Source organism: Sorex araneus, chromosome 2, assembly GCF_027595985.1.
Source record: "Sorex araneus isolate mSorAra2 chromosome 2, mSorAra2.pri, whole genome shotgun sequence".
NCBI classification, from domain to species: Eukaryota; Metazoa; Chordata; class Mammalia; order Eulipotyphla; family Soricidae; genus Sorex; species Sorex araneus.
In genome coordinates this window covers 57,419,955-57,446,546 of record NC_073303.1, presented here as the reverse complement: position 1 = coordinate 57,446,546, position 26,592 = coordinate 57,419,955, and the positions used below count along the sequence as shown (strand labels likewise).

Below are 26,592 nucleotides of genomic sequence, written 5' to 3'. Positions count from 1 at the left end.
CTGTACTCAAGGGTTATTCCTAGCTCTGTGCTCAGGAATGATCCCAGGAGGTACTTGGGTACCATATGTGGTATGAGGGATAAAACAGGGTCAGCTAACTGTAAGGCAAGTATCTTAACCTCTGTACTCTTTCCAGCCCCTAACATGTTTTGACAAGAGGTGATGAAGTAGAGAGTTAAGGTAAAAAATGAACCCTGTCCTTTACAAATTGCCAGACGCCAGAAACATGAAGATCATGTGCATAACTTTACCATCACAAATATTATCCACTTTAGATAAGATGATATCTCTGCCTCTTATTAAAATTCATATCGAAATGAGAGTTTCAATACCTTCATATAAAGACATACTTAAAGAAAAGTAAATATATCAGAGTTAAACACTAGGTAGGTAACCCCATTGCTTAAAGCAAAAATATGTTCTATGTAAATCAAAGATTCACTCAGCATGTTGGTGTCATTAATAGGTCAAGATCATGGATCATATAGCATTTATACCTCACGCTCACATAGGGTGATATTTTCCCAACTGGCAACCACAAGGAACATGAACTTGAGAAAACAAGACAAAAATAGATCTGCAAAGCCATGTCAATCATTTCTGAGAGGTCAAATACTGGATGTTTAATTGGAAGGTACTGCTCTGGTAATTAGCACATCAAAAACAACATCAAAATACTCACTGGGCCAGAGAGATAGTACACAGATAGGGCTGTTGTAGATAGCCCACCAGGATTCGAACCCCAGCACCACATGTGGTGCTCTGAGCACCACCAGGAATTATCCCTTAGTGTAGAGCCAGGAGTAAGCATTGAGCAATGCAAAATGCCCACTCCCCTCCACCTGCTTCTCCCCAATTAAACTAATAATAGCAGCCTGTGCTTACTGCATTCTCAATACTTATTTTTGTGATAGTTAAAATAGAAAAAAACTACTAATCTCACTGTTGAGAGGAAACCTAAAGTTGGCAAGCCACGTTGTGACTTAACAGTATTAGGGGTAGAGCAGGATCTGAATTTAACACCTCCACCTCAGAGCCCTCTTTTTCACACACAGGGATTTGGTCCAAGAGCACAGTTAAATGAGAGTCTCTTATTTATAAGTGTTGTCTGGCAAGTTTTCAAATAAATCTCTGATCCTTTCCCACTACTAATGCTGGAAGGCAATCAGAACAAAAACGTCCTGTAAGATCCCTGTTTCTGAGTTCAGCTAGGAGAATCCCTGTATTCTTCTCAAACATTGTTTGATATTATTTGGTCCTTTTATCATCTTTGTCTTCTTGAATACCTTTTCAAAGTTGACACATTCCCTAAAATTATGGATATAGTTCTACTCTCAAGAGACATCCGTTTCCTATAGATGAAAAGCTTCGCTACTGTTGATGAGATGAATGACGTATCAAATATTAGTGGACTGTCAGTAGAGCTGCATTAAACGCTCTGTTATCACTGACCTGCTTAGACACACAGATGTGATGGCTTACTCTTCTGTTCTCTTGACAAAAAATTAATGATGAGAAGGGCATGTATATACACAGGTTATTGTTTTTCAACCTAACACCTGGAAAATAGGTTCTAATTCACCAGAACTAATTTAATCTAATCTTCATGAGATTTGATGGAGGAACGGTCCCAGGTCCCATCCAACATCTGTCTATATGTTGGCAACAGCAGCTTTCCAAGATTATAAAGGTCAAATTCTGGATCACTGTGGACACAAGTTTCTCTGTTACAAGCCTTAGACTGCTCTCCCTGACACACAAGAAAAAACATTCAAATCAGTTTCTGAAAAGGCAAGTATATTTTTTTCTTTCTTGCAGATTGATTTCTCCTAAAGATTTTGTTAAACTGCTGGAAGGCAACTGGCAGAAATTTGTTCATATCGAAGCATCTGTCTCTTCTAACTTGCACTCAGACAGAATGGTGCATAACAAAATCTTCAAACTCTGGATTTCAAGGACCAATATGTGAAGAAATTCATGGAAATGCAGGATGATGTGAGCTTGCCGAGTTTCATTTTGCAGTTAGAGCAGTAAAGTTTCTTTTATCACCATGACTTTATCAAACAAGACAATGTAACAGAAAAAATAACTTTGAAGTACACAAATGAAGGCTGAAGTATTTTTAAAAAGCATGGATTTATTTTAATTTAGTTATAGGAAAACAGCCACATTGTGTTGCTTTTTGTTACTACTCCTTCACCCTTCTCAAGTCAGTGAAAATCTGAGACTAGCACTGGTCCTGGGACCAACATTTTGGGGCTGACAGTCCTTTCTAATAATCTTTCACTCTATTACCTGGTACCACTACCACCCCATCTTTTTCCTAAAGCCTTTTCTGACTCTTTCTCCTATATTACATGGTTCCATAATTATTCTTGTTAGACATTTATCTGATGCAACTAGACAGGTTCTTAAAGGCACAAAGATTATGTCTTACCCTTTCACCAGTTTATAGACCATAGCAAGAAGCCCAGAACAATGAGTATTCTAGAATTTAGCCAATTAATTTGTAGCTAAGTCAAATACAATATTTTCTCCCTACACAAAACTAAGCATCTTATTTGTAAACTGGCTCACCACAATAGGCCCAAAAGAGAAGTACAGTGATGCAAACAAACAGTTAGGACATCGGTGAACACATTTAAGTTGAAGTTGAAATACTTAGTTGATGTCATTGTTTTTGGAAAGCAGTCTGCTAACATTTGGTGTTGTGTTTAAACATTGTTAATGACACTGATTTATGCATAGCTGGAAAATGGAATTTTCAGATGCAGAAGAGTAAGAGTCATCAAAATGTAGGGTAATAACTAGTAACAAATGAGAGTCTCTGTGTTCATTTATCTAGGTGGTTTCTTGGTGAGTCATGGATCTGTGGTCTAAATACTGAACACTGTGCCAGCAGTTCCCTGAATCTAGGAAAACAACATGTCCTAATTTATTTCCCTGACAAAGTTTGGCTACAGCTCAGCAATGCAGTAAAAATAAGTTCCATAAAAATATCTTTATGGATTTTCTCATTACATTGACAAATGAGGAGTGGAATTGCCTCTTAAGAGGCAGAATCACCATTTTTTAAAATCCTATTTTACAAGTACATCTCTCGCAAAGCAAACACCATAAGTGAAAGGAATGAAAATGATAATCAATTCCTTTTGCATTATCAAAATCAGATAATATAAGACACATGGGTGGTATTATAGTCACTATTATTGGAACTCCTTAGTGCTATCCAAAAGTGAGATGATTTGGTGTTGTCTTTAGGACAAAATTTGGATTTATTTTCAGGAGTGACTAAAGAGCATCACGAGGCTACACCAATCATTACAGATGAAATCGTGGCAGCACTGACAACTGCACAAAGGATTAGAAGAAAACTGGAAGTCTAGAACATCATTGCTTGCTAGTTCTCAGTTAACTAGCCTTCAAGATAAAACCAATGAAAATAGTTCTAGGGCCAAGTCTGAAAGTTCTGAGTTGTGTTTTTGTAAAAGTAGTATAATTTGGGTCAGCTACATTATTTACATAATTTATTCTCTCTATATTCCAATATATTATATTTACTCTATATACTACAGTGAGTAAATAATTCTTGAAGCCTCCAAGAAGATGGTCTCTATGGTCTTGGCTCATGCCTTCATGAAGACTATTCACACCTGTGTGGAATTCATACCCAGATCTTACCAGGGTTGACTTGTGGGTCCAATAGAATATGTAGAAGCAGTTTCAAGTCATTTCTGAGATTTAGTTATGATTTACTGCAACTTCTGTCTCTGTCTCTATTTCTCTCAGATAATTTGCTTTGGGGAGAAAGGCAGCTCTTCTGATTTGTTCTAGAAACTCTCTGGAAATGAACGTAGCGGCTCCAACAGGAAGAGAACTGTCTCACCAACAGTTATGTGAGTAGCTCATAGAAGATTCTCTTGTTCCCAGCCAAGTCTTCAGGTTAAGTGTATCCCCAAATGACTGCTTGTTTCAACTGTATCAGAAAGACTGGGCTAAACAACTTTCAGATTCTGGAGTTCAGAGACCTAGCAAGAAAATGTTTGTTGCTTTATATAAGCAGAAAGTTTTCTGGGGTGAGGATATTTTCATTATTCACAATTTCCTTATTATGTATATGAATACATGAACAAGTATAAAGTGAATAAAGGGTTGTTACATGCAGAATAAGGCCTTTTCCTAAAAGATGTCCTCATTACATAACCCCACAACTATGCTGCTACTTGGCAAGGGAAACTTATGTTCAAAGGTGGAATCATGGTGGCTAATCAACTGATATTAAAATAAGTAGAAAACCCTGGATTATCATTGTGGACTAATTATTACATGGGTTATTTTGAAAGGAAGGCTGAAGAGATCAGATTCTGAGTGCTCTGAAGATGTTATTTTGCTAGGTTAGAAGGAGAAAGGAGCCCAGAGCCAAGTCATGAAGGAAGCTTATAGAAGCTTCTGAATTCTTCTTCTAAAAGGTTCTAAGTTCTTCCCCTTGGCCTCTCAGAAGGCAACTCTGGGAGACAACTATGATAACACCTTGATTTAAAAACGTTTGAAATAGATTTCAGACTTGGAAATCACTTAGGTGTTACTGTTTAGTGTACATTGCCAGCTATCATTTGGCATTTAATTTATATTGTTATTAATTCTTACAACACTGTAGATTTTAAGAATCTGAAAGTATGAGGTAAATTTGGAAAGATTACATAGTAACTAAGAAGGAAAGCAAGGGCTTGAATTCAGATCTCTTCTAAATCTAACTTATACTTATTTCACAAAACCATGAAGCATTAGATGGAATAAAGTTTCTCTCCTTGAACTATTCTCTCTCAGATTGATGCTATTTGAAGATAAAATACTCAAACCTCTATATGATTTAGTATCCCATAGATTAAATTGTTTGTTTCAAATACTATTATAATCTATTGTTTACTACTAGGATGTGAATAGAATACATTACATATTCATTTACAAATATTTATGGTTCTGGCCTTGAAAGAAAATGTATTTCATAGTCCTGACGGATTTCCCAAAAATACTAATTCGACAGTTTTTTTTTTAATTTTATTGAATCACTGTGAGATAGTTACAAGCTTTCATGTTTGGTTTACAGTCTCACAATGATCAAACACCTATCCCTCCACCAGTGCATATTCCCCACCACCAATATCCAGGGTAAACCCCCCCTTTCCCACCCTCCCCCTGCCTCTAAGGCAGACAATATTCCCCATAGTCTTTCTCTACTTTTGGGCATTAGAGCTTGCAACACAGACACTGAGAAGTCATCATGTTTGGTCCATTATCTACTTTCGGCATGCATTTCCCAGCCCAACTGGTTCCTCCAGCCATCATTTTTCTTAGTGATCCCTTCTCTATTCCATCTGCCTTCTCCCCTCCGCTCATGAAGCAGTCTTCCAGCTATGGGGCAATCCCCCTGGCCATTGTATCTACCATCCTTGGGTGTCAGCCTCATGTGATGCTACCCCACACTCCACAAATGAGAGCAGTCCCTCTATGTCTGTCTCTCTCTTTCTGACTCATTTCACTTAGCATGATACTCTCCATGTTTATCCATTTATAAGCAAATTTCATGACTTCATCTCTCCTAACAGCTGCATAGTATTCCATTGTGTAGATATACGAAAGTTTCTTTAACCAGTCATCTGTCTTAGGGCACTTGGGTTGTTTCCATATTTTGGCTATTGTGAACAGTGCTTCAATGAATATATAGGCACAGATGTCATTTCTACTGTGCTCTTTTGAGTCTTCGGGATATATTCCCAGAAGTGGTATTGTGGGGTCATATGGAAGTTCAATTTCTAGTTTTTGAAGGACTGTAATTAGACAGATGTTGGCTAGGGAAAAAGGGCAAAAGAAATATCATGGAGTGTTAATATGGAGCATTTTAGCTGGCCATATCTGGGTATAGTCAATGGCAATCAAGACGAGAAAGAGATTGCCAACAGTCCCTATAATCCTGTCCAACAATCTACAAACACCAGTTGGGACCCTCTAAGAGGGCCCGACATCCGCTTTGACATCTCCATGTACCCTTTCATACCACAATAAAAAAATCCCCTGAAATATGTTCTCTGTTTGTACATCTCTGCTTAATAGTGTGTATTTTTCATTTTCAAATGAACTCTTGCCATGCTTACTTTTACCTTGGTGTCCTCCCGCCCCTCCTAAGCAAGAACAATAGAACCAAACCTGTCAGGGCTCTGACAGGAGCATCATTCAGCATCTCAGTGGTGCACAACAACCCAAACATGCAACTATAGATGAGTAGATCAAGAAGTTGTGGTATATATACACAATGGAATACTATGAAGTTCTTTCTAAGCAAATAACAAAATCATGCAATTTGCCACAACATCGATGAAATTAGGGAATATTATGCTAAGTGAAGTCAGCCAAAAGGAATGGATAATCTCTATCATATGTGGAACTCAAAAATAGGCAGCAAGGTAGTGACAAAGGGCCAAAGGTAACACAATGAGAGAACTGACCGACACAATTGAGTTGGTGTGACAGATGGGAGGGAAGGATGTTACTGTGATGATAGTTTTAAAGAAATCTACAGTTTTTGAATTTATAGCATAGGGGCGCCCACTGAATTATGCCATTGACAGGCTCTGTTTTAGAAGCACCTGACCTACTGCAGAGAGCTTGAGAACAGTATTTCTCAATGCCCTATTCCAAGGAGGGCACAGGGGAAAATCATGTCAATGGGGGGACATGGTACCCAGCAGAGAGGAAAGTTCAGCAGGGGCTTAGGGTCAGAAAAAGGTTGAGAAACATTGCTAGGTGCAGCCAACATCTCAGTCCCCTAAGAGCCCTTCCTTCCCTTTTTATCCTCTGCACTATGGGGCATCATCTATAGAATTACATTAACATTAAAATCTGCTCATGTTGTCTGATGGCCACATTATAACCTTCACCACCAACTCTTTGATTCCTCAGTCCAAATCTTCTTTAGTACTCAGGAAAAAAAAAGCCCTTAAAGACAGTGGTGGAGGGAAGGTCCCAGTGGTGGTGGGATTGGGTTACTGAATGCCTGTAACAAACACATCACAAACAACTTTGTAAATTATAGTGTTAAAATTGGTGGGGCGGGAAAGTTCCAACAGGGAATTTGAAATATGTGCTGGTTTCAGGTCCAAAAATCTATAGTCCTCTTACTAGAAGCACCTAGACCTCTAGTTAAACAACCTCCAATACCTCCTTTTGTGTTCTTAGTCAAGTTAAATTAATGCACAGAAACTGTTCTGTAGCCAGTAGACTTCTGTATTTAATTATTGGTTTGGAGGCCACACCTAGCAACGCTCACGGATTACTCCTGGTGCTGTTCCTAGGATCATTCCTGGCAGTGCTTGGGAACTATATGTGGTCCCCTGGATCAAATCCGGGTTGACCAAGCAAAAGACAAGTGTACTATCCCTCTGGGCCCTGTCCCTAATTTTACAAGAGAATAAAATCTTGTTTTTTTTTTTTAAATCCATGCATATTACATTCCTCTTGAATTTGAATTGCACCTACTTATTTATATTGCTTTTTGGGTCATACCTGGCAATACACAGGGGTTACTCCTGGCTTTACACTCAGGAATTACTCCTGGCGGTACTCGGGGGACCATATGAGATGCTGGGAATCTGACCTGGGTGGCCTTTGTTCCGCTGTGCTATCACTCTAGCCCCTGAATTGCATTTAAAGTGTTAAACGAGACCACTGTGAAAACACCTGTAACAACCAGCATCTAGTTCACAAGAGTTGAACTCCAACATGAGTCCCAATCTCTTCATACATTGCAGGTATATCCTAGTGTATAGCTTCAAACAACTTAATTTCAAAGAAGCAACTCCCAGCTTCTCAGATGGAAAGAGAGTATGTATCCATTGCTTTGGAATGTCAAAATTACAAATATCTAAGAACTGTATAGATAGTTCCTTCATTCTATCTTATTTCCTATAGATAGAAATATATAGGAATTAGAAATGAAGGAGTATGGTAAACTGTTGAGTTTCCAAAAGTCACAGCAGCATCTCCGTCTTACATGTAGGTTTATGTTAAAAATCCTGATTACACCACTGAGAATCTGCAGAACCATCTCCTCCAACACCCCCAGGGTTTTTTCAATCCATCCACAGAGAACACCAGACCAATATGGTTAATTATTTGCTACTTCCACGTTTATATTAAAGTAAGAAATTGACTAAGGTGTAGGGCATAATTCAGGAAATGTCTTGCTTTTTTTTTTTGTATTGTGACCAGTGGGAAATGTGACTTTTACCAGGAGGAATAGGGTTCCCTGGGAGTGCTGATGTGAAGCAGGAAGAAGAGAGGCAGCGGTCTGGAGAAGAGCATCTACTGGTTTCCACATCTACTGTTTCCACATGGCATGGGGGAGATGATCCCTGCCACCTGATTTCTCAGGGAGCCATGGAAACTTGATTGGAGCTAGGAACTGCTCTTTGCAGGAAAGTCAGTCCTAACCCTTATCCAGGCTTTTCAGGAGTGTAACCTTCCCTCACAGAAAAGAATTTTAGAAGGAAACGAATGGTGAAGTAAACCACGTTTATTTAAAAAGGAATGGCTGGGAGAGGGAGAGATACATTTCAAGAAAGAACAGGGGTTTCTCCAGAGTGGAAAACACAAAGTCTGCACCCCAAGCAGGGATGTGTGGACTACTGCCCCAGAATGGGGGAATGTACCCCAAAGTATGCAAGTCCATTGCATACTTTGAGAAGATGAGGGCAACTGCTTTTTATACAGTTTTCCCACCTCCTACCCTACTTCAAATCTGTTGCTGGTGGTTGCCAAAGGGGAGAGCTGAGAGAAGTTGATGGTTGTCTTTTGATTTTCTTAGAGTGGCCTTTGTTCCAGCATTGGATCTTCTCCTGCCAGGGGTCCAGGCATGGGCTGGAATTCTGCATCTCAGTGGTTTTCAACTGGGCTTCTGGAGTGGGTCCTGTGTCTCAAAGGTCTTCATGCCTTTGGGCTGGTTTAGGTTCTAGATGTTTTTCCCAATACACATGACGAGTATCCCCCTCTCCTCTTTGCTTGCAATAACATCACATAGAGCAGGTATGTATGCAAGCAAAATACTTTTAGTGATTTTTGGTTTCAGACTATTTTTGAAGCTCCTTCCCTATCTTTGCTGGTCCTTCTCTATAATATTCTTGGGTTATTTCAGTGCTACTTTTCCTTTTTGTTTTTTCTTTTGGTTTCTGGGCCACACTTAGTGGTGCTCAGGGCTTACTCCTGGCTCTGCACTCCAGGATCACTCCTGGTAGAGCCAGGGTTCCACATGTGGTGCTGGGAATCAAACCTAGGTGACTGCAAATGCCCTAAATGCTGTACTATCTATCTCTCTGGCTCTTACTAGATTCTTTTGTGGGTGGCTTATGTGCAGTAGGGAGGAGAGAGATGATAGTCCCAAGAAGAGAGTCTAGGGCTTCTACTTCCCTCTCTTCCCACCTGTTTACCCAGTGACATATCTGTGGAGGTACAGAGCCAACGAGAGTTTGTGATGAACACCTACACACCTTAGGTCTCATCAGTCCCATGATACGGTTATCAAACTGCACCTGGGATCCACTTGTTCTGCTGAGCGTGGAAAATAGTTCCTGCCATCCAATTTCTCTGGGAGATATGGAACTCAAGCTGGAGTGAGAATTGCTTCTTGCAGGAAAGTCAGTCCTACATTCTACCTAAGTGTTCTAGGAACAGCACCTTCACTCACAGAAAATAATTTCAGGAGATGAATTGTGAAGTAAGACATTTTTAATTTAGTGATTATGAAGAAGGAAAAAGAGTACTGCTTCCAAGAGAATGTGGCTTTTCCAAAAGGGAGAGCTGAGGGTGGGGATGTGTCAGCCCCCTCAATCCTCAGAATGAGGAGGTGCCCCACTTACCTTTGCAGAGTTGGCTTTATAGGTTTTCCTACCCAACTGCCTCATCCCCCCCAGCCCTCCCCCCCAAACCAGGCCACATAGGGCTTTCTACATAAATAGGAGTCTACTGCTAGGAAATCTTGGTGTCCACCGCCATGTTATTACCACAATCGTTTGTTGCTGTTGAAGGTTCTGTGGTGGAGGAAGCTGGAGGGGTGGGTGAATCCAGCCTTTTCTGGACTGATTCTGGTCTGCAGTCTAGTAAATCTTATGTCTTCAGTTCCTGTGTCCACAAGTGGGTCTGACCAAAACGTTTTGTGGCGACTTTAGTGCTAGTGACAGAGTAACTTCTTTAAATCTCATCTTGTTAATATTACTTCCTGAGAACTCATTGTCAGTCTCCCTCCCCCATCTATCTGCCTACTTCATGCCTTCCAACTTTGCAATGTAAACCAGTATTCTGATGGCTGAAATTGTCTGTGGGGTCCGAGTTGCAAAAGACCCGTCTCTACCCTGAGCAAATAACTATATGATTACAAACATCAGCACATTTGAAGCAAGCCTCTTTGTGGCCCAATGGAACTCCATGTAGAGGCAGGAAAAATGCAAGGTGACCCATAAGAATCTCTCCATAGTGGTACATGCATTCAGCTTCTCTGCAGGACCATGATTTTAATTACAATACACACATCACCAAATCATACAACTTTGTTGCTAGAAACAAAAGGTACTTGAGTTAGTACTTTGGGGAGACTTTGTAATTCTCCAGAAATGCCTTACCTTTGTTGCAGGCAGAGAGTAGGGGACCATTGGTCATGAATATTGGGAAAAACACTAGAACAGAAACCAGTCCAGAGGCAATGAGGCCTTTGAGACACAGGAACCACCCCTGAAGCCCAGTGGAAGACTTGTGAGATACAAAATTTCACCCAAGAGCATGAGTGGACACTCTGGGAGGAGAGAATCCACTCTGGGGAACTAAGATCATCCAAAGAATATTTTAAAAATATATCAACAGCTCCAGTTTTTTCTGCTTGGCAACCACTTTAGCAACAGACATTGGGAATGGAGTGGGGGTACAGTTCAGGAAAACTATATATAATCTAATTAGACAAAAGGTGCATTTCCCCTCACCTCCCCAAACCAATCACTCCCCTAAATGTGTACTTTCCCTTTATTGGCAGGTGGACCACACCCCGTGGTGCGTGGGGTTACTCTTGAAGGTCTTGGGAAGTCATAAATGCTGCCGAAGGTCCCCACATTCCCACCTATGATGAGTACCTTATAGCACATATTCTCCACCTTGGAAATTCTCTGCAGATCTACTTGGGATGTACACTCACTTTTTCCACTCTGGAGCAGCCTATGTTCACACTTGAGCATGTTTCTCTTTTCCTCCAAATAAAGTTGTTTTATTTCGCTTTGAGTTGCCGTGAGATATGGTTCCAGTTTAAGGTTTTTACATGTGGTTATTCAGTTTTGTCAGCACCATTTGTTGAAGAGGCCGTCTTTACCTCATTTCATGATCTCAGCACCTTTGCCAAAAATTAGCTGTCCATGTATGTGGGGGATTATCCTTTAATACTCTATTCTGACCCACTGGTCAGAGGGTTTATTCTTATTCCATTACCATGCTGTTTTGATCACTATGGCTTTGTAGTATACTTTCAAGTTAGGTTAAGAGAGAACCCCCGTTTCTTATTTTTCACTATGGTTTTTGCTATTCAGGGTCTTTTATGATTCTACACAACTTTATTATGAACTGTTTTAAGTTCTTGAAGAATGCTGTCTGAATCTGGAAAGGGACTGCATCGAATCTATATAGTAGTTAAGATGGTCATTTCAACAATATAGATTTTTCCAATCCAAGAGCATGGAATCTTTTTTCCATTTTCTAACTTCTATTTTGTGTTTTGAATTTTTTATTGTATAGAAATTTCTCATCTCTTTTATTTGTTCCTAGGCACTTGCACTTCTTGGACACTATTTTAAATGGGACATATTATTTGATCTCTTTCTCCTCTGAATATTTATCAGAATGCAAAAGATTTTTGTATATTGACTTTGTAGCTGGCCACTTTGCTGTGTTGTATCTTCATTTAGGCTCTGATGCCCTCACTGACATTCTGTCTAGTTGATCTGTTCAGCGATGACAGTGGAGTGTTGAAGTTCCCCATTACTATTGTCCTTGCATCCATATTTCTTTAGGTTTGTGCAAAAGCCTTATGAACGTTGCTGATCCTACATTTGATGCATATGTTAATTAAAGCTAATTCTTCTTGATCTCTTGTTCACTTAACCAGTAAGTAGTTTCTATCCCTGTCTCTACTTTCTGTAAATTGAATTGTTTAGTCTGATATAAGTGCAGCTGTCCCAACTTTTTTTTTTAACCATGGCTTATATGACTGTTTACCATCTTTTCACTTTGAGCCTGTGTCTATACCGTGAATTTAGATGTGTTTCCTATGAACAGCAAATGCACGGATGTTTCCCAATTCATCTTGCCACTCTGTGTGGGGCTGTGAGTTCTCTGGAATGCGAGTTCACTCCTAGCCACCAGCTTCTGTAATAAATATTCCTAATTCAACTTCATGTCTCCTGAAACTCCCTTCCAGCAATGGTAAATTCTTTTGAAAGTATATGGTGATGAGTACCAGTTTTGAGACTCTCTTTTCAGAAATAGCTGGGTCAATTGGAACAAAAACTCCTAACATTGGAGAGAGGAATCACTATTATTTTTGTATTTAAAAAGCGCTGTTCCTAGTAAAACAAGTTGAACTTTGTTTCTTATGTAGATCTAAAACCATATGAAGAGTTAATCCAAAAAGTGTTCTGACTAACTGCAAAGTTGATGTGGATTATGGGTACATTACCCTTAATGGTGACAGCTTTGAGGAGTCACTGATATGAATACTTACAGTTTGGAGTCTCGTCATTTCACAATCAGAGGAAAAGTTCAAAGACAACAAACAAGCCTTTCGTTTCCTGAGTCCTCAAACATAAACTCCTGCCCACCACCAGTGCTGGGAACTGAACCCAGGAAACATGTAAGGCAAATGTTCTACTGATGAGCCCTATTCCTGGGCTTCTGAGCAGCAACTCTTAAAAAAAAAAAATTCACTGGACATAAAGACATATAGTAAGGGAGAAATTAATGGACAAAGGCAAAAGAACTGAAGACCTGGTCCACAAGAACTGACCTAATCCGTGGACGGGCCTTTGGGATATAGGTAGAGGGAAGCAGGCATTTGGGAGAGTGTGTGAGGGGAGTGCATTGCTGGAATAATGAATGGATGGAACTATAACAGTAGTGCAAATCTTGGTGGCTGAATTAACAATGGGAGCCAAAATTCCACTCACCTACTGGTCTTCATGTCCATGAAATTGTGATAGTGATGCTCCTTACGCAAATTTACTTCTAACTACTATCTTAAAGTTCTCATACTTTCCAATCCAGTAATAATAGCATCTAACTGTAGGATATATTGCCCTGGGGTGTAGGGTTCAGGTCTCTTTTGAAATCCTTGATCTAAAACAGATGCTAAGTTTATTTCTTGTACATATGTCTGTTTCTTCCAAACTGAACAGGGGCTGGGAACTCAGGCAGCATAGCTCCACCTCTGCCCCATTCTCACCAAGCTGTCCTAATTAATAGGGCAATAGGAAAACATTCATAACTCAGATACTCAATATTAAAAAGAACAATGAAGAAGACTTACCAGATTATGGGCAGCTCATTTGTAAAGTAGAAAGGGGGGGTGAAATGAGGCCAGTGGACCCAAGGAAACAGGAATGAAGGGCACATAGGATAGCTTCATGCATTGCACAGGCAGCTTGGAACAATAAGGTGTGTGTGTGGGGGAAGCTTCACTCCTCTAGTCTGGAAAGGAGGTGGCAGAAAAGATCCAGGTTCTCAGAACTAATTCCTGGTACTGTTTGTGTTTATTAAGTTTTTCATTACCTCATGATCTGACAATGCCAACATCAATAAATCTCCACAATACTGTAAACACCATTGTTTTATATCTAGTCTACATCAGTGTGTGAGCTTTTATTGGCTGGTATATGAACACACTGAATAAACCAAAGTAAACTTACACAAGGCAGGCCAGATGCAAATCTACCTGATCTCATTTCCAGGAAAGTTTGGTCATAAAAAAAGGGGGAGATGTGTGGATAGGGGCTAGTTTCACAGCCCCGCGGGATTTTTGTTCTAAAAAACAAAAACGCCAATGCCACCGCAACCTTTACCTCATCTTGGAGAATCAGAAATAAGACTCGGGGAGTAAAGCGAACTCGGAGGGCCGTATTCTTGACTCCCAGTCCTGGGTACTTCCCACGTCTTCAGGTTGCAGCATCCTACCTCTTGCCTCGAAACTACTCCAGGCAAGCGGAACGAAGCAGCCTGCAAAGCTGTTCCGAGGACCCCGGCCGTCACCTGCTCTTCCCGGGCTAACTGTTTCCTTACCGCACTGCTACAGGACGGGCCCGCGTCCTCTCCCAGAGGCACGGGCGCTGTTCTGGGTTCACGCTCTTAAAAAACAGGAACAGAAACAACAAACAAACCAAACACCTTGCAAATCCAAAGCCTGCGGCCAGCTCCCGCCAGGTGCCCTCGTGTGTGGCCCGGGCCGCCGAGCGCCGCCGGGAAGCCCGTCGGTTCCTCCCGAGGCCGAGCACGTGGGGGCCGCGGGCTGCACCGGGCCAGGGCGCAGTCGCCCCCCGTAAGGGGACCTGGATTCGCGGGACGGGCGCGGCGGGGCCGGCGGGGCGGGGCCGCGCGGCGGGCCTCGGTCCCCGGAGGATGCTGGGGCCGGTCCCAGCGGCTCCGCGCCAACAGCTGCCGCGCGCTCACGTCACGGCCCGCAGCGGGCCCCCCTCCGCCCTCCGCATCCCGGTCACGTGGGGGCGGCGGCGCAGCCAATGGGCGCCGGGCACCGAGGGCCAGGGCTGGGCTGACCCCCGTGACGTCACAAAGCCGGCGCGGAGCGCGCGGCTCTTCCGCCCCCCGCCGCCCCGGGCCGCGCCTCCTTCGCCCCGCCCCCTCGCCACGAAGCCGCCAATCGCGAGGCGCGAGGCGCTCGTGGCGGAGGGGGCCCGAACGGGCGCTGCGGGGCCGGGAAGCCGAGTGGCCGACGCGCGCGCGCGTGGGAGGGAGGGGGGCGCGCCGCGGCGCTCGCGGGGAGCGGTGCAGGGGGCTGCGCGGACGGAGCGTCGCCGCCTCGCGGGCGCTGAGGAGCGGCTGCCGCCCGGTGCGTATTCCCGGCTCGGGGATTCCCCAAGGGGGAGGGGGAGGGGAGGGGAGGGGCGGTGGCCACGCCCGGGAGGGGCTGCCGCCGCCGTCGCCGGGGGACGGGGCGTCGCGGTGCCCACCCCGCCGCGGCCCCCCGAGCGTCCCCCGGCGGGAGCGGGCCGGCCGCGCGGGGATGCGGCGCCCGGGGGCTGCGCGCGGTCCCCCCGCCGCCCCGCCCGCCCCGGCCCCGCGGCCCCGCCCCGGCCCCTCCCCCGGCGCGCCCCGCCCCGCCCCGCAGCATCCTCGGGCCGCGCGGTCCCCCGGCCGCCGCCGCCGCTGTCGCCGCTGCGAGCCGCGCGCGTGTGGATGTGGCCGGCGCCGTGCTGGGATGAGCGGAGAATGTGTGTGTGTCCCGGGCCCAGGCGGAGTGGTAGGTTCGGGGACCCGGGCAGGATGCTCGCGCGGGTGCGGGTGCGTGTGCGTGTGCTTGTGTGTGCATGTGTATGTGTGGGTGTGCTTGCGTGTGTCGGGTTCCAGGTGCGTTCCTCTGCTGCACGCAGTTGAGCTGCGCTAGCAAAGACGTGTGTGTGTGTGTGTGTGTGTGTGTGTGTGTGTGTGTGTGCGCGCGCGCGCGCGCTGGTGTGTGTGTCTGGTTCCAGGTGGGTTTCTTTGCTGCACGGAATTGAGCTCCGCTAGCAAAGACGTGTATGTGTGTGTGTGTGTGTATGTGTGTGTGTGTCCGCTAGCAAAGACGTGTATATGTGTGTGTGTGTGTGTGTGGTGGGGGGAACCAATGCATCCTGGAGGGGGCGAAGAGCTTCGGTTATTCCGTGAATGGAGTGCAGTTTTTTGTGGGGTTTTTGTTATTGTTGTTGTTTTTTTTTTTTTTTTAATTTTTTGTCGGGTTAGGAGCCCGGGAAAGGAATCAAACAAGTGCCGGGGCTTCGGAGTCTGGCGAAGGCAGCCGCTGTCTTCCTGCTCGCGTGCGGGGAGAACTTGGGAGCTGCGCAATGGCCAAGCATGTCCAGGAGAAAAAAAAAAATAATTGCAGAAGATCGCAGTGTTTAGGCAGGGTGTTGAGTGCCATCGGATTACATAAACGGAGGTTCCGACACGTTGGAATCGAGTCGGGCATTGGCGCTGTCATTTATCTCCAGAGCTTTTGCGAATTTGAAAGTGCAAAAGCTTTTTTGCACCCACAGCATGTTGTGGTTAATTTGTTCCTTGCATCTCTTGGTGAAAGGGTGGGGGGATCAGTTCTTGGCCCAAGTGGATGGGTCTCTTTCTTGTTTCGGATTTACGGTGCAAGATTCGTTATTAATCATTGGCAGAATCAGCCAAATCTGCCTGGAAGAAAATGCTGCATGTCATCCGTCCCAGGCTGAATCATGGGATTCAGAACTTGCCTAAGAAATTGTGGTCAGAAATAACTTGAAATTTTGACATTTTTCCAGTTAACCAGCAGCGGCACCAAGTTACCATTCCTGTTGCCAAATCTAGCATGTTCAGCTTGATTTAGTTGTGCAAGTTTGTCAGCAGAACTTTTTATTTCATCGGATTTTGTTCTGGAATCACAGGATATTCAGAACGAGAGTTTTAGAAGGTTCATTTATGCTTGATGAAAGCTTTTGAAAGTACTTTAACTTTTGAGGGTATCTGGTCTCCTGGAGAGAATTTAACACTTGTACTTGTGCTAATAGAATGCACGTTAGTCACAGAGCAGTGTTTTCTTCAGTTCCAGCCTCTCTTGTCAGAGGTGTGTTGGGAGTTGGGGAATTGGTTTGCATTATCAGTTTATATGCTAAGTCCCTTAATAACTCAGATACAGTCGATAAGATTCACCCTGCGTTTTTGTTTTGTTTTGGATCTTAAGAACTTTTGCCTAGGAGGAAAGAAACATGATATTTTAATATTTGAACGCTTTTTTAAAAGCATCTGCTACATGAGCCATTTATTCCTTTTACACAGTATCTTATCAGGCTTGCAGTTAACTGCAGCAGCAGAAACACACAAAAATTCAAGTGAAGTGCAGGTTTCCTGGATTCACTTCTTGATTAGGCTTATGATTCAATTTATATTTCACAGAGAAACACAGTTTTTCCTCTAGTAATATTTTTGAATTGTGAAACACAAAAGCAAACAGTAATGAAGATTTTTTTTTTCATTGAGATTGGCATCTACTTGCATTTTTCATCCTAGAAAAGCTTTATGCAAAGCAGGAGGTGAGCTAATGTGCCTCCTGCTTGCAAACAAACCTTCCCAGAGATAAGGCTTATGTATGGAATCCAGGACCACGTGTCCCAACATTAGAGCACATCTCCTGGCTCTGTCATGTACACTTAACCTTTGGATGACTTTCATGGATTCAGTTTGAAGTGCTGCTATTTAAGTAGTCTTGAGAGGTTCTAGTTCTTCCGGGGCTTTTATTTTTCTCTACGGCATGTCAGAATATTGTTACTGATTTTACTTACAAATTTCTAATCATTGCCTCCCAGCATATAGTCTTGTCTTCCATTTTTTAACCAAATCTCTTAAATGGTGCCTTTGCGTATCACAGTACTTCCTATCACTCGAACAAGGGTTCTGAACGGCTGACTTACAGTGCCTATTACAGAAGCAAACGAGAATCAGTCATTCAGTGTTTAGTTTTCTCTGCATCTCCACGTTCCACTGTCACTTCTCAAATTACTCTTCAAAAGGTAGTATGTGAAAATAATGTAATATATAGCTAAGGTTCTTTGATGTTTGTAAATTTTTTTCTTAATGGATGTAACCTTAAGAAGGGCTATTTAATATTCAGGCCCAAATGATTTTAATTTCCTTAATCCTACTTGTTTGCTACATTTGTGCTTTTATTTTTAATGATTTGATTTCGTTTCTAATTAGAATTCTGTACCATTTTATCAAAACTTAAGCTATTACTTTATTATTCTTTATTGTTCTTAAGTGAGGTTAAATATTTCCTATGGATTAATCTACTTGAAATTTCCAGTAGCTGAAAATAATATTTTCTTTAGCTTTCCCTTATAGCTAATAAGCAGAGGGAAATGCTAGCAAATATATTAAAATTTTAATATATATAAAAGCACAAATGGAGACCATTTGTGTTACAAAATTTTAGAGCCCCTGGACCACTTATTTTTTTTTTTTGTCGTGCAGGGCACAGTAAAATTAATACATTTAAAACCAACATTTGATTTCAAAGCCTTGTTTCAGCAAATACTTATAAAGGCACAGAATTCTAGATGAGGTCTTTGATAACATGTGCCCCAGTGTGTTCATGTTCACTTAGGAAAATGAGCTCCAAATTAGCCTCTTTTCTTGAATCATTTGGCGAGTTGGTAGCCAGACCTTTGCTCACTAAGCTGTGTGGTGGTCCAGAGAAGCATCATTCACAGCACCACAGTCTCTGGATAGAGGAAGGAATATGGAATTCCTGCTTCTGCTCATTGTATAAATTTTCTGTATTATAGTGAACATTATATCACTGCAGTAGTTAATGTGCTAAAAGTAATGCAGGGTAAACACGTTGGGGCTGAATCATAGTGCTGCTCTGGTAATTGCTTTTGTAATCGAGATACAATTTCTTCATAAATGAGAGAAGTTTCCATGCAATATGGGGATGCAAGATCTTTTTTTCTGTTTGCTTTTGGACTACACCCAATAGTGTATGGTGGAGATTGGTGGATGGGGGCAGTTTCTAGCTTTGTTCTCTTCCCGTGGGGTGGGTTGCTTCTAGTGGTACTGGGGACCATGAGATGCTGGGGGTAGAACCCTTACGTGCTACATGCTTTGCCTTTTGAGTTACCTGTCCCCCTGCCAAGGCCATTTTCAGTGATAGAGTGGGAAGGTAATGATGGGTCAGGTAGATGGCAACTGCACTATGTTATATAATCTCCATCTCCTCAGATCTCCCCAGCCAAATCTATTGTACATTCTGCACAGTTTGTACTGCACAAAGAAATGCGGGGGGAAAAAAGGGAAGAAATGTAAAGCTAGATCATTGTTCAATCCTGGCTTCATGGTGATTGAGGATTTTGTTTAGCAGAATATACCTTGTAGAAGAAGCACACGTTAGATATATAAAATGCGGCGCCTCCTTCCTTGTGCAAGGCTCAGGATGTAAGTTCACCTGATCAGTTGTTATAAAAGCAAAAGAGTAGATGATCTGAACTGTAACCCTGTTTTGTGTATCTGTGTAATTGGCTCTCTAGGAATTCCAGCCAGAAGTTCCAGCGTGCCGCTGTTCACTGATGCCATGCCAGCACCGACTCAACTCTTTTTCCCTCTGATCCGTAACTGTGAACTGAACAGGATCTATGGCACCGCATGTTACTGCCACCACAAACACCTCTGCTGCTCACCCCCGTATGTCTCCCAGAGCCGCCTGAGATACACACCTCACCCAGCGTATGCCACCTTCTGCAGGCCGAAGGAGAGCTGGTGGCAGTACACCCAAGGAAGGCGATACGCTTCCACGCCGCAAAAATTTTACCTCACACCTCCACAAGTCAACAGCATCCTGAAAGCTAATGAGTACAGCTTCAAAGTGCCAGAATTTGACGGCAAAAATGTCAGTTCTGTCCTCGGATTTGACAGCAATCAGCTCCCTGCAAATGCTCCCATCGAGGATCGGAGAAGCGCCGCCACCTGCTTGCAGACCAGAGGGATGCTCTTGGGGGTCTTTGACGGTCACGCCGGCTGTGCCTGTTCCCAGGCTGTCAGCGAAAGACTTTTTTACTATATCGCTGTGTCTTTGTTACCCCATGAGACGCTGCTCGAGATTGAAAATGCAGTGGAGAGCGGCCGCGCACTGCTGCCCATTCTCCAGTGGCACAAGCACCCCAACGATTACTTCAGTAAGGAAGCATCCAAATTATACTTTAACAGCCTGAGGACTTACTGGCAAGAGCTTATAGACCTCAACACCGGCGAGTCATCAGATATTGACGTGAAAGAGGCTTTGATTAACGCCTTTAAGCGACTGGATAATGACATCTCCCTAGAGGCTCAAGTAGGTGATCCCAATTCTTTCCTCAACTACTTGGTGCTTCGAGTGGCGTTTTCTGGGGCCACCGCTTGTGTGGCCCACGTCGACGGTGTGGATCTTCACGTGGCCAACACTGGTGATAGCAGGGCTATGCTGGGTGTGCAGGAGGAGGATGGCTCTTGGTCCGCAGTCACTCTTTCTAATGACCACAATGCTCAGAACGAAAGAGAGCTTGAACGGCTGAAATTGGAACACCCGAAGAATGAGGCCAAGAGTGTGGTCAAACAAGATCGGCTTCTTGGCTTGCTGATGCCTTTCAGGGCTTTTGGAGACGTTAAGTTCAAATGGAGCATTGACCTGCAAAAAAGAGTTATAGAATCCGGCCCAGACCAGTTGAATGACAACGAGTACACCAAGTTTATCCCTCCCAATTACTACACACCTCCTTATCTCACTGCTGAGCCAGAGGTAACTTACCACAGGCTGAGACCACAGGATAAGTTCCTGGTGTTGGCTACTGATGGATTGTGGGAGACGATGCATAGGCAGGATGTGGTTAGGATTGTCGGTGAATACCTAACGGGCATGCATCACCAGCAGCCAATAGCTGTTGGTGGCTACAAGGTGACTTTGGGACAGATGCATGGCCTTTTAACAGAAAGGAGAGCCAAGATGTCCTCAGTCTTTGAGGACCAGAACGCAGCCACCCACCTGATTCGCCATGCTGTGGGCAACAACGAGTTTGGGGCCGTTGATCACGAGCGCCTCTCCAAGATGCTGAGCCTTCCTGAAGAGCTTGCGCGCATGTACAGAGACGATATTACAATCATCGTCGTCCAGTTCAATTCTCACGTGGTAGGAGCATATCAAAACCAGGAGTAGCCTGTGGGTCTCATCCTGGCAGGTCTCAAAGCAGATTTAAGGGCAGGTAGATTTTTGAACGAGATTCATGAACAGTTCCAGTAGTTGTTTTAAGCATTTTTCCATTTGATGTTGTCGCTGGCTAAGTACATAAGATTGACTTTTTCAGCAGAGTGGCAAAATCCCGGGAGAGTCATTCTGCCTACGACGACACATCTATCAGCATGTACTTGAGGCAAGTTAGTTCCTTATTTATTATAGAGGTCTTATGACGTTGGCGTCTCCTCTCAGTCTGAGAAAATCAGGATGACCTGGCAGATGGGATTATTCAGGGCATTTTCTCTTGGTCAAAGAGAAGAAACGTGATTCACACCTGCAGACCCTTTTTTTTTGGTCAAGATTTCCAGTGTTCACAAGAACCTTTATTGCACCATTTCCTAGATACATAATCTTATTCTTGTTCATAAATATTATTTTTTTATCCCGAGGTGGTTTTCAAATCCAGTTCTTTAAACCATAAATGACCGAGAGCCAAGCAGTCTGAATTTGTACTTGTCATTATTTTTCTGGAATGCTTCTTAAGTAGAAAGACAAATTATACCCTTCCCTACCCCTGATTACCTAATGTAATTGGAACTCTTTCTGTTATGCCACACTTGAAATACAATAAATTTTAGTTTTATCTACTCTAATGTTGCTATTAAATTTTAAAAAAGTTAGTTTGTTAATGAAAAAGCTTTATCATAAAAAGCCAAAATCAAAAGATGAGACTGACAAATTTAGTTTATTGTCATCACTAGCCACCTTACGTCATCCTTATGTAACCTGCAAAGGCTTGGCATGCTGGCGTGGCTGAACTGCTGCCAGGACATTACACTTGTAACTCAGTAGTGATAAGAATTTTCAAGGATGACATGCAAAATAAGTTCATATATCAAATTGGGGAATAAGGCTTAATATTACCTTTTGGGGTATTGAGACAGAAGGAAGTTTTTATTTTTCCCTGCATAGCAATAGGTCAATTAAAATAGTTGGTTTAAAAAGTGCTAGATGCATTAAACATACTGTAGCTATAAATAGAATCTTTAGGTATATATAATATTTTATTCATAACTATTATGCATGCTTGATGCTTAATAGAACACTTAGTGGCATCAAATGTTGTTCACAGCAGTCTTTATAATATATGCATTTCCCTCCAATGCTGTATCAAAGTAAACCAAATTAAATATATTCAATTTGGCTTTCTGGGAGCTTATTTGATATGCATCAAACTGGCATTTTGTTTCTGTGTTTAATGGTGATCTGTGTGCAGCTGTGCATAAATTTTCATCACTTATTCTAGTGTCACAATTAAAGGAATGGTTCTGACTATATCAGATATTCATATAGAGTTTACTACAAAACATGATCAACTTTCCCTTATGTAAATAGGTTGTGTTTAGGAGTTCTTTCAGATTTCTGTAGAATATCAACTGGATTTTCTCCTGGACTGTGGAATTAGCTGCAGAATTTGTCCCAGTTGAGTATAGGTTCAGGGAGATTGCAGCCAGAACATCATATAATGTTTTATTTTTAAAGTCTTGTTTTCCATCCTCTCCCTTATTTTTTCTTGAGTCAGTTAGGAGCATGTCCAAGAAGTATTTTGTAGAGAAAAAAATCTCTACTGTATATTTATTTATGAATATTTCAAGAGACTGCATTTTTTCATAAAATATGTGTAGACTTCAGTAGAACTTAAAATCCATTTTCTGACTAGTATTTAAATTTTTCTTGAACAACATTGAAGAGTTTCATATTATTATATATTTAATAAAGCCCCATATCTCTAGAGTATAGTATATTTAAATTTAGTTTCCTATAGTTATAGTAATTTTTATCATTACACCAAAATGTTGCTTTATAGTTTGAAAGTCAGTCTATTCTCTATAGAAATGAAAATTCAATGTGGAATTGAAATTGTAGAAATGAAAAGAATTGTATGTTAGAAATCAGAATTTAAAAGCAGTTGTGATTATAATTGGTTGTTAACTCTATCTAGAATTAAAGAACACATGTAAATTTTTATGGTACTTAGCTTTTCCTAAGCTTTTAAAGAATAAACTTTCTGATGTATCAACTTCTGTATTTATATTTAACCATGGCTTATAATATTTATAATATACCCATAAACAATTTAGTGTAGTGGTGGTATAGCACACAGCGCTCACTTGGAGAACTGTGTATATTGTAAAATATGTATCTGTGTGAAGACCTGTGAAAAGTTTATATATAGTATAGTGAATGGTCAGATAAATGCCCACAGTGAATTAAAGCTTTACATTTACTTTCTGAATGACCTGTGTTGGTTTTGAATAAAATTTGTTACATGCTTTCTGTGGTGGTAGATTGTACTTAACTTTGGGGCCCCAATAGAGACATAGTACTTGTTTTACAGCTGTGGTGTAATTTATAAAAATGCATTTTAAGTGTATGGTTTGAAATATGGTAAACACAATTCAATAAAGATAAAGAACTTTTACATTCACTCCAGAAAGTTTTCTCATGCCCCTTTGCAGCTTTTCTCTACATATCTGTTGTTCTGAATTTGTTCCCACAAATCAGTGCTATTTTTACTCAAATGTGTTGTAAGTGAAGTACTCCTTTGTGTCTGTTTAATTTATTGAGATTGTGATTTTACACTCATTACTAACGAACATTCTGTGATATGTGAATGCTACAGTTTATTATTGATGGGCTTGTTTAGTCTCCCAATCCCGCTTTTATTCTTATAATTTTTTGGAGGGGGCACCTCCCAACTGAGGCTGTGATGTCGCTGGAATCCTGCAGTGCTGACTGGGCCATCCTGAAACCTTTGGCCGGGGCACTTAGTGCCAGCTGTAATCATTGTACTCTTTTCTTGCCCCCCATCCCCTTTTTAAAGCTACCTTTTAAGATAGCCAGTTTTCAAGATTACTGTTTGACAGCTTTAGTTTTGCAAAGATAATTATAATAGAAAAGTCCCATGTCCTTTGTCCGAACGGTAAAGAATAGGACGTTCTTTATTCCCTTAAGAAGCTGTCCTTTGAGGGGCTGGAAAGGCAGCAGCGCATACAGCAGGTGATGTGCTTGCCTATGGAGAGGTCCCTGAGCTCAGAGAGAGCCAGGAGTCTGCCCTGAGCCTAGCTGGATGTGTCCCCACACCCCCGACATACACACACTACAGACAAGCAAACAGACAAAATATCCTTTAAACGCTGAAGGGATCTAATGGTGGAAAATTTGTAGCGGTCAGGGAATAAGTGTTTTGCAATGTATCTCTACCACTGAGGAGCTTGTGGAGTTAATGAAATTTTCTAAATGAGCTAATTACTCCTACAAGAAAAAAATACATAATTTTGTTTTAAATTTTTTTGTTTTGTTTTGGGGCCACACCTGGCAGTGCTCCAGGCTTACCCCGGCTCTGAACTCAGGAATTATTTCTGCTGGTGCTCAGAGGACATATGGAAAGTTGGGGATCAAACCCAGCTTGGGCACACGCAGGGCAAGCAGCCTCCCCGCTGTGCTCTCTCCAGCCATTGTTTTATTTTGCTGTTTGGATCCAACAGGGCTTGGACAAAGGCAAACACCCTTACCAGTTGGCCTCTGCCCCCTCACCTCCACTGCACTTTGTTGTTGTTGTTGCTTTTTGGGTCACACCCAGGGATGCTCAGGGGTCACTCCTGGCTCTGCACTCAGGAATCACTCCTGGCGGTGCTCAGGGGACCATATGGGATGCTGGGAATCGAACCTGGGTTAGCTGCGTGCAAGGAAAACACCCTACCCGCTGTACTCATTCCAGCTCCCTCCAGCCATTTTTATTTAATTTTTAAAGAATTTTCTTACCCTGGGGAGCCCGGATAGAGGGGTGGGGGACCTTGTCAGGACACATGTTGGCGATCCCTAATTCCAGCGCTCTCAGGATTGCCTCACTCAGCACAGTCGTTCCCAGGCCACTTGTAGCCCTGCATTTGCCAGGCAGGTGCTTTTAAGCCACTGAGCTATACTCCAGGCCCTGTACTTTGGGCTTGCGATGGTCTTGAATGTCACTCTGATACCCATGAGTAGGAGGCGAGAATGGTGTCTGACTTAAGCATTTCTGCTTCTATTACGTATTTTGTTAAAAGCAGAACCTTGAGAGGTTCCATATGGCACCTCTCAAGCAGTAAGTGCCAGTTTGGTGCTTGGGTTCACTAATGTGCCACCTAGGCTTAACCTGGGCTGGGGGCTACCAGAGCCGACCTTGCAGTGCTCAGGGGCCAGCATACATACATGTAACAGTGCTGGTGAGAGAACGTGGGGACTAGCACATGTGCGGCATGCAGCCCTTTCTCTTATCTCTCTGGCCCAATAGTTGTGTGTGTAACTTTGTTCTTGAGTATAGCAGGAGGGCTTAGGTGATTATTTTATCTTTAGTTTGTAGTTTACCATACCCACTTCTACCTTTTTCATAAATAAAACAAGTGCTATTCTAGATCATTTTCCCCCTTCAATTCTTCAAAGGCTGTGTCCTGGACAAACCGGATAAATGAAGATATCTTCATGATGTCAGAACTGAACTGACTTACGATATGAAGGTCATTTCCTTTATTTCTTTCAGAACTTGTTTTGAAAGCCAAGCTTAATCCTATTAAATCTTGTCTGCCCTGTTCTTATGACATATTTATACCTTGAACTGAATCCTAATAATACAGAGCATTTCAAAAATAGCTCTCAGATTACAAATCTTTAAAGTGGATGTATTAAAAACTATGGAATCCATACGTCTTATATGCTAATCATGATTACCAATACACGTGATTTTTGAGAAACACAAGTTAGGCTTGAATATTCAGCCAGTATTTAGGTTTAGTACATTATTCTAGTAATGTTGAATTTTTACCTCATTTGTCCACCAAGATGTACGTGAACAGTGCCCATATATTTTGCTTCTGACCTTGAGCCAATAATACTGAATAATAGTTGTTCAGCATTCACTTTATTTTACATTATACATAATAAAATAAGCCTAACTGAACTTTAAGGTGCAATATTCATTTACCACAGATGCAATACGGTAATCCTTGTATCTATAATCACGTTTTATGGTTAAGGTTCAAGGATTTCTAAAATTTGAACTAGTTTCCTGTTGCTAAGAACTAATATTTAGAGAAAAAAATATAAAGTGCCTGCCTACATTTGGCCCCTTCATAGATTAAGACCTTCAGGGAAGATCGTTTCTTAAATTCACTGGGAAAGACCACAAAGACTCAATTGTCAAGTGAGTCAATTGGCCAAAAAGTCAATTAAATTCCCCCAGTAAAACTGCTAAATGGTTCCCAGGTAGCTCATTACCGTTTATGTACAGACTAGGAGGAATGCTCTTTTGAAGTGTCTGTCGCCTAACTCCAAAACACCTGGAGGATGTTTCCTATGGGCTCACCTCACTACTCCTCCCAAAGGTGGTGGAGCGAGTTTTCCTCTAGTCACACTGCTCTGCTTTTGCAAACCATATCGATTCACTGGCTTTCTGCCTGCAGCTCACATTCATCTTGCAGTGAATTTCACTTCAGTGCTTTAATGGGCAATCACCATGCTTAGCCTTTCTGAAACCTCCAGTCTCG

General features: G+C 42.3%; 1 protein-coding gene across 2 annotated transcripts; it reads left to right on the top strand.

The window, feature by feature from the left end:
- Positions 1 to 14,990: 14,990 nt before the first annotated feature.
- PDP1 (pyruvate dehydrogenase phosphatase catalytic subunit 1) lies at positions 14,991 to 23,498 on the top strand. Of its 2 annotated transcripts, none has more exons than XM_055125480.1 (2): positions 14,991 to 15,139; positions 19,335 to 23,498. In XM_055125480.1, exon 2 carries the CDS (start codon positions 19,379 to 19,381, stop codon positions 20,990 to 20,992), a length of 1,614 nt encoding a protein of 537 aa, XP_054981455.1. In that variant the 5' UTR covers positions 14,991 to 15,139; positions 19,335 to 19,378; the 3' UTR covers positions 20,993 to 23,498. The 2 variants fall into 2 exon arrangements, with proteins under 2 accessions (XP_054981455.1, XP_004602405.1); XM_004602348.2 differs by lacking the exon at positions 14,991 to 15,139 and adding an exon at positions 15,393 to 15,550.
- The last annotated feature ends 3,094 nt before the right edge of the window (positions 23,499 to 26,592 follow it).

Excerpts from the sequence above, each read along its gene's own strand:
- PDP1 (XM_004602348.2), top strand. The coding sequence starts at position 15,487 with ATGTGGCCGGCGCCGTGCTGGGATGAGCGGAGAATGTGTGTGTGTCCC. Across the intron at positions 15,551-19,334 it reads TCCCGGGCCCAGGCGGAGTG|GAATTCCAGCCAGAAGTTCC; the intron begins GTAGGTTCGGGG and ends TTGGCTCTCTAG.